The sequence below is a fragment of the Gadus chalcogrammus genome, chromosome 10, assembly GCF_026213295.1.
Source record: "Gadus chalcogrammus isolate NIFS_2021 chromosome 10, NIFS_Gcha_1.0, whole genome shotgun sequence".
Classification (NCBI taxonomy): domain Eukaryota; kingdom Metazoa; phylum Chordata; class Actinopteri; order Gadiformes; family Gadidae; genus Gadus; species Gadus chalcogrammus.
This window is the reverse complement of record NC_079421.1, coordinates 10210762-10218261: the sequence shown is the minus strand read 5'-3', so window position 1 is coordinate 10218261 and position 7500 is coordinate 10210762. Positions and strand designations below refer to the sequence as shown.

The 7500-nt window shown below is 54.7% G+C and overlaps 2 protein-coding genes across 2 annotated transcripts in view; both read left to right on the top strand.

Annotated features, from left to right (window-relative positions):
* The window catches only part of LOC130390922 (ribosome biogenesis protein SPATA5-like), a 24352-nt gene extending 21655 nt beyond the window's left edge, over positions 1-2697 (top strand). Inside the window, exon 3 of the mRNA XM_056601109.1 lies at positions 2458-2697. Coding sequence (XP_056457084.1) covers positions 2458-2631 — 174 coding nt within the window. The 3' untranslated portion in view covers positions 2632-2697. The remainder of the gene's footprint in view (positions 1-2457) is intronic.
* A 1457-nt stretch (positions 2698-4154) lies between these two features.
* The window catches only part of spry1 (sprouty homolog 1, antagonist of FGF signaling (Drosophila)), a 4189-nt gene continuing 843 nt past the window's right edge, over positions 4155-7500 (top strand). The window contains exons 1-2 of the mRNA XM_056601105.1: positions 4155-4697; positions 6210-7500. The exon at positions 6210-7500 is cut by the window's right edge and continues 843 nt beyond it. Coding sequence (XP_056457080.1) covers positions 6265-7233 — 969 coding nt within the window. The 5' untranslated portion in view covers positions 4155-4697; positions 6210-6264 and the 3' untranslated portion in view covers positions 7234-7500. The remainder of the gene's footprint in view (positions 4698-6209) is intronic.

Sequence of the window (7500 nt, the reverse complement as noted above, 5' to 3'; positions counted from 1 at the left end):
CACACTCTCACACACACACACACACACACACACACACACACACTGTACAGAGTCACACACACACTCTACACACTCTCTCACACACATACACACTGTACACACAGTCACACACACACCGTACACACTCTCACACACATGCACACTGTGCACACTCACACACACACTGTACACACTCACACACACACACACTGTACACACTCACAAACAGTCCCACACACACTCTACACACTCTCTAACACACACACACTGTACACACTCACACACAGTCACACACACACTCTACACAGTCTCACACACATACACACTGTACACACTCACACATAGTCACACACAAACTGTACACACTCTCTCACACACATACACGCTGTACACACTCATAGAATGGACACATACCTGATTAAAGAGTTGGTCTGATCCATACCCAAACATACCATCTACAGCAAGACCCCCCCCCCCAACACACACACACACACTCTGTCCCCTATACCCCTCCCCATGCAGGTGTTCCACCACGGGGGTCTTCACTAAACATTGGGGGGGGGGGGGGGGGTGTAGGGTTTGTTTTTTCTACAGTCCATTGAGATGATAGATGGAAGGAGTTAGGTGGTCCGGGCGATGACATCATCACCGGGCCATCCCCATGGAAACGCCCCTTTTTCTCTCCATCCCGTCCCATCGATGGCACCGCATTGTGTTCCTCTCCTCTGTCTCTGATTGGCTGAGCTGCAGGTCCCGGCTCACGTGATTGATGATCCTCAGACCGTGTATTGTAATGCTACGGGATTGGATAGTGTAGAGGTCAGAGGGTTCAAGAGGTCCTGGATCAACTCCCCTGTCTCTGTACTGTCTAACCCCTACCTGCTCCTTAATGACCTGTCTCTGTACTGTCTAACCCCTACCTGCTCCTTAATGACCTGTCTCTGTACTATCTAACCCCTACCTGCTCCTTAACGACCTGTCTCTGTACTGCTAACCCCAACCTGCTCCTTAGTGACCTGTCTCTACTGTCTAACCCCTACCTACTCCTTAATGACCTGTCTCTGTACTGTTTAACCCCTACCTGCTCCTTAACGACCTGTCTCTGTAATGTCTAACCCCAACCTGCTCCTTAACGACATCAAACTGAATTATTTGGGTAAGGTTGTGCTAAATCAATGCCATAAATAGTGTGTAATTAGTTTGTCCATGTGTGTGTTGGGTGTGTGGCGGTGTTGTGAGTTCTTCGGGGCCGGTAGAGTGTGTGTTGGTTGGTTCTAGAGCACATTGAGGAACTCCGATGACCTCTGAGCCCCAGAGGTCGTGGGGGGGCTAGGGGACAGGGGGAGGGAGAAGGGGGGAGGAAGGGAGGGAGGGAGGGGATGTCTGTGGTTCTGGGTGATGCTGAGGTTGTGTTATTTGATAAAGAGCGCTATCAGCATGCTGAGCACACGTGTGTGCACGCACATATATGCACATGACCACACACACACACACACACACACACACACACACACACACACACACACACACACACACAGTGTCTCTCTCCCTCCTTCCCCCTCTCTCTCTCTCACCACAGTAACGACAGTAGTGTAAAGGAGACCATAATAAACGGGTATGGTTAAGATGGAGCAGCAGCAGGAGGAGGAGAGGGGGGGATGAGCAGGAGGAGGGGAAGGTGCTCTTTACTTGATCAGTACTTACATGTATTGACATGTTATTAACATGTTTTAACGTGTCATTCATTTTTTATGAACGTGTTATTAATCTGTTATTAACAGATCTCGGCGTGGTCTGCGAGGCCACTCTCCTGGCAGGACATCAGTACCTGTATTATTAACCTGTTTTAAACATGTGTTCCAGATCTCTGCGGTGGTGCAGGAGGCCGCCCTCCTGGCCCTGCAGCAGGGCATCAGTACTGACATGTTATTAACGTGTTATTAACATGTTGTATTAACATGTTATTAACATGTGTTCCAGATCTCGGTGGTGGGCCCTCCATCAGGACATCAGTACTAACATGTATTAACATGTTATTAACGCGTTATTAATGCGTTATTAACGTGTTATTAACATGAAAAAACATGTTTCCCAAATCTCGGCGGTGGTCCAGGAGGCAGCCCTCCTTGTCCTCCAGCAGGACATCAGTACTAACATGTATTAACGTGTTATTAACGCGTTATTAACGTGTTATCAACATTTATTAACAAGTGTTCCAGATCTCGGCGGTGGTCCAGGAGGCAGCCCTCCTGGTCCTCCAGCAGGACATCAGTACTAACATGTATTAACGCGTTATCAACGCGTTATTAACGTGTTATTAACATGAAAAAACATGTTTCCCAAATCTCGGCGGTGGTCCAGGAGGCAGCCCTCCTTGTCCTCCAGCAGGACATCAGTACTAACATGCATTAACATGTTATAAACTCGTTATTAACGCTTTATTAACGTGTTATTAACATGTGTAACCATGTGTTCCAGATCTCGGCGGTGGTGCGGGAGGCCGCTCTCCTGGCCCTGCAGCAGGACATCGCGGTGCAGCAGGTGACGGCGGACCACCTCCACGCCGCCCTGCAGGTGGTCCGGCCCCGGGTCCCCGAATCCCTCCTGCAGACCTACCGCCGGTACCAGCAGCAGAGCCCCGCCCCCTTCTGAGGCCCGCCTCCCATTGGCCCGGCCCAACCACCTGACCTCAGTGTGTGAATATGTGAATATGTTTCAGCAGCAATAAAAATACATTATAAAAAATGACATGGGAATGAAATTATGTCTTTCATTTATCATACAAATTAATGTTGATATATTCTTATATTGTTTAGTAGTATACATATATGATTATTTACGAATAACATATATTATTATTGGTAGGCCTATTATTACGTTTGTACTCTTTGTGCCATTAGTAGTACATTTAAATTTATATTAAGGGCATTCAGCAGACGCTTTTATCCAAAGCAATCCAAAGCGAAGAAAGAGAATCATTGTTCGTATAGCGATAGTAGCATTTGTTTGGTTTTGGTTTTATTCATATAATTATTGTTATTATTAATATGAATATTATTTCGAATAGTCTTACCATTGTAGATTAAATAGGAGGAAATAGCTAACTAGTAATAATAACATAATAATTGTGTCATTAATTAATTATTTACATCAATAGTAGCCCTTAAACACTTCATATGAATAGTTCATATCTCCAGGAAGGTTCACGCATTACATTATCCTAATTACAGTCCTCGCGAGAGTTCCGTCCGCACTTCCGACCACTAATGGGGGGGGGCGGAGGGGGGGGAACCATCTGCTCTTCTCTCGTGATCCGCTTCGTCACCCATCCCTCAAACCCCCTCCTCTTCCACTCCACAAATTACACGTTTCAACTATCTGGTGAGGAAGAGGATTTAAACAACCCGGGCACGGCCAAGTCTAAAGTTCCCCGGGACGGGACGGGACGGAACGGGGTTGGGGGGGGGGGGGTCGCCCCCCTCCCGGCCCGTCCCGTGCGAGGGGCTGACCCGTGACGTCAGCGGGTCGCCATGGCTATTGATGTTTCCATGTGAAAAGGATGGATTGACTTTATATTGAACTTCCTATTCTCATGCGTCCGGAAGCGTCGCATCCGCGACGCCCATCAAAGCAGACAGTCAGGGGGGATAGTGGGGGAGGGAGGGAGGGGTCGACCTACTCGCTGCCGGGGTGCTTTTTTCTTAAGGTGGACTGGAACGCCACCCGCCACCACCCTCCAAACCACGAAGCCCCGGCTGAGCCTCGCCGTATGTTGACTGGTCCGTTCGTAAAGGTGAACAAACGCACTGGGAGCTCGGCGGTGCGACCAGACTCCGGCAGCCTGACGGGACCTCAACCACAGCGGGAGAGGAGTTGAGCACAGCGGAGGACTTCTGGAGTCATTACCGCCTCCCCCCCTCCTCCCCTCCTCCGCCCGCAAGAGCGGAAATAAGTTTTCCTGCAGCGCCTCGTCCCGCGAACACAGGGCGTTCCACCTTAACAAACACGCACACGCACACGCACACGCACACACACACACACACACACACACACACACACACACACACACACACACACACACACACACACACACACACACACTCCCCCCCCCCCCTTCTCTCTCTCTCTCTCCCTCACACACATCTCTCCGCCGGCCTCCCTATCTGCCCAATGAATCGCGAGCGGATGCGATGTATCCTGTTCCAGAGCAGTGAATGGCCAATGGGAGGAGGAGGTCTCTAGTGGAGCTGCTCCGCGTCTCCATTCATTCAGTCCTGGGCTCCACACACACACACGTACAAACACACACACGCTCCTCGCTGCAGCCTCCCGAGCGACTCCAGAAAACTTATTTTAACCTATTTTTTACGCCATTACTCGGAAGAGAGGAGGAACCACTCTTGGATATACCGTCTCTTATCCGCGGGTTGTGGTTTGTTGTGTTTTTCCGAGACTAGACTTTGATCCGAGCTCCAGAGCACCGCGGCAGACTGGGACTCTTTGGCCGGGCGAGGGCGCACCGATCCCGGGTGCCTTTTCGGAGCGAGCCGTGGCCGTGGATCTTACTACTTTGGAAAAAGAGGATTACGCACAGCACCGTTCCCACCTGGATTAATGTCGCCGTGCGTCCTGGTTCTCCCCAGATAGCGGATGTTTGGTGGAGTTTAGGTCCAAATCTACTGGTGGATGGATTCTACGTTATGGACGCTTGTATATAGGTGAGTACCCCTGGATGTCATGAGTAGTAATAAGGGTGGTGTTGTTTTGATACACATCTCTTATGTGTACTACTGCGTTAGTACTGCGGTGGTCCTACGGTGGTCCTGCGGGGACATGCAGGCTGAACCCCCGCGCGGAGCACGGCGGGTCTGCGGAGAAAACCTTCTCCACTGCAGGAAGTCTCCATCTTAGCTCTCGCTGGGATTTGGTTCCTCCGGTCGGTCCTGAGAGCCGAGCCTGGGGGGGTGGGGTGGGGGTGGTTAGTGTGTAAAGTCCGCCTCGCTGGAGTCCATCCGTCAGGCTCCCACTCTCCCCCTCCGTCCTGCTCCGAGTCTCCCGCTCCGTCCCCCCTCCGCCCTGCTCCGTGTCTCCCCCTCCTCCCGTCTCCCCTGCTCGGCTCCCACCAACACCCCTCCCCCACGGCCCTATTCTCATTCATAAGATTCCCTTCTTTACTAGAATACCTTTTAATGTCACTTCATCTCCGGGCTCTGCGGCTTTGGTGTGGGGCTGAGGACCGGCGCGTCCCCCCAGGACCCGCACGGTGCGGGACGGTTCGAGGGACCGGCCCGTCCAAACCAGGACCCGCACGGTGCGGGACGGAGAGGAAACGGGTGTTTTTCAGTGCGTGCAGAGTTCGTAATACCGCGGTGTTATTTGGGGAAGTGTCTCCAGTGAAGTGAGCGTTATGGAGACAGACAGGGCGCACTTTGCAGCAGGCGTCATGTCTGTCGGACCCCCGCGGGCGCACAACCCAATTCCTCCTCTTGTTGTTTTTATTATGGTTTTTACGACTAAATCTTTTTATTATAGGGCCACTCCACCGCCCCGAGCTATTCCGCTTTCCTCTTGTAAAAACAATCGACCCGCCGCGTCCTCCTTCAAAAGACCTCGTTTTGAGGAGACTTTGCGTGACCTTAGTTTTAAGCGCAACTTTTGTCCCGTTTCCCTGAAATCCTTCTGCGCTTTGGTAACAGAATACCAAGTGAGGGCCTCCCCGTTCCGCGCGGCGCTGCATTTAAATGTTAACTAGTCATACAAATGGAAATGAGCAGGGGAAGTATTTGTGTGCCCACTGGAGGTTTTAAACGTGTGTGTATTGGGGAAGAGGCAGTCTTGTTAATAGTCAACTCTCCTTCCCTTCCGAGTGACCCACTTACAGATCATCCGTGACAGCAGCCGAACAACTCGGGCTGTAAACTCTAATCTGACCTTTGGTTTCACCGAGAGGGTAATCAGGGAGAGGGTAATCACGTCTGTAGGTTGCGTTGTGCAGCTGAAAGGCTCCCAGTACCGGCCCCCCAGTACAGCTGAACGGCCCCCAATATGGCCCCCACTACCACTGAAGGGCCCCCAGTACAGCTGAAGGGCCCCCACTACGGCAGAGCAGTTTCCACAGACCCCCCCTCTACCGCTCCCCTTGTTCAGATGAATCCATGCCCCCCCCTGTCTCTGGTGTTGTGCTCCTGCTCCGGTGTTCTGACGCTCTCTCCCCCCCCCCCCCCCCCCAGGTTTTCCGATGCGTGCCGAGTCTGGGGTGACAGCTGGAAGTGGTGACCCCTCCACATGGAGCTCCAAGGCACGCCGCTAGCCGCGGACGCACGCCACCAGTATGACGCGCAGCACACGCCCATCCTGTCCCTGGACCAGATCCAGGCCCTGCGCTCCAGCAACGAGTACACCGAGGGGCCCTCGGTGGTGCGGCGGCCCCCGGCGCCCTGCCTGCCCCCCAGGGGCCACGACAAGCAGGAGAGGACTCACGAGGTGATCCGCTTTACCAACAACAACAACAACGAGCACCGGCCGCACCACCACCACCACCACCCCCACCCCCACCACCACCATGCGGCGGGGGCCCCCAGGGCCCCCGGACTCAGCCGCTCCACCAGCACGGGCAGCGCCGCCAGCTCGGGCAGCGGGGGCAGCGGGTCTTCGGAGCAGGGGCTTCTGGCGCGGTCCCCCCCGCCGCGGCCCATAGCCACGCAGCCCCGGCCTGTCAGGACTCAGCCCAAAGCCAAGGGCCTGCTGCTGCTGCCCCCGGCCCCCGAGGCCCCGCTCAAGAAGCCCGGGCAGGGCAAGGGCCCCGCCGAGCCGCTGGGGCCCCACCAGCTGATCTGCGAGCGTTGCGCCAAGTGCAAGTGCGGCGAGTGCACGGCTCCCCGCAGCCTGCCGTCCTGCCTGGCGTGCGGCGGCCAGTGCCTGTGCTCGCCGGAGAGCGCGCTGGAGCACGGCACCTGCATGTGCCTGGTGAAGGGCGCCTTCTACCACTGCTCCAACGACGACCAGGGAGACTCCTGCGCCGACCAGCCCTGCTCGCTGTCGCGCTCCCACTGCTGCAGCCGCTTCCTGTGCATGGGCGCGCTGTCGCTGGTGTTCCCCTGCCTGCTGTGCTACCCGCCCGTCAAGGGCTGCCTGAAGGCCGGCCAGAGCTGCCACGACCGCCTGACGCGGCCCGGCTGCCGCTGCAAGAACTCCAACACCGTGTACTGCAAGCTGGAGCCCTGGGCGTCCCGCAGCCCGGACAAGCCCTCCTGATCCCCCCCCCCCCCCCCCCCGGGCAACGGACCTGTAGTGGGGGGCCCACGCACGGGCGGACATATGTTCGAGTGCACTTGCGTGCGGACCTGTGAGGATGTCTACTTGCGTGCGGACCTGTGCGTGTGGGTGGGTTCACGTGCGTGCGTTTGGGTTCATGTGCGCGTGCCAGAGACTCCTGCCGTGGACGGGGAGGTGGGCGGAGGCGGCGGACCCAGAGAGAGGAGTAACACAAAAGAAAACCACTCTGACTCTTGTTAGTTTTTG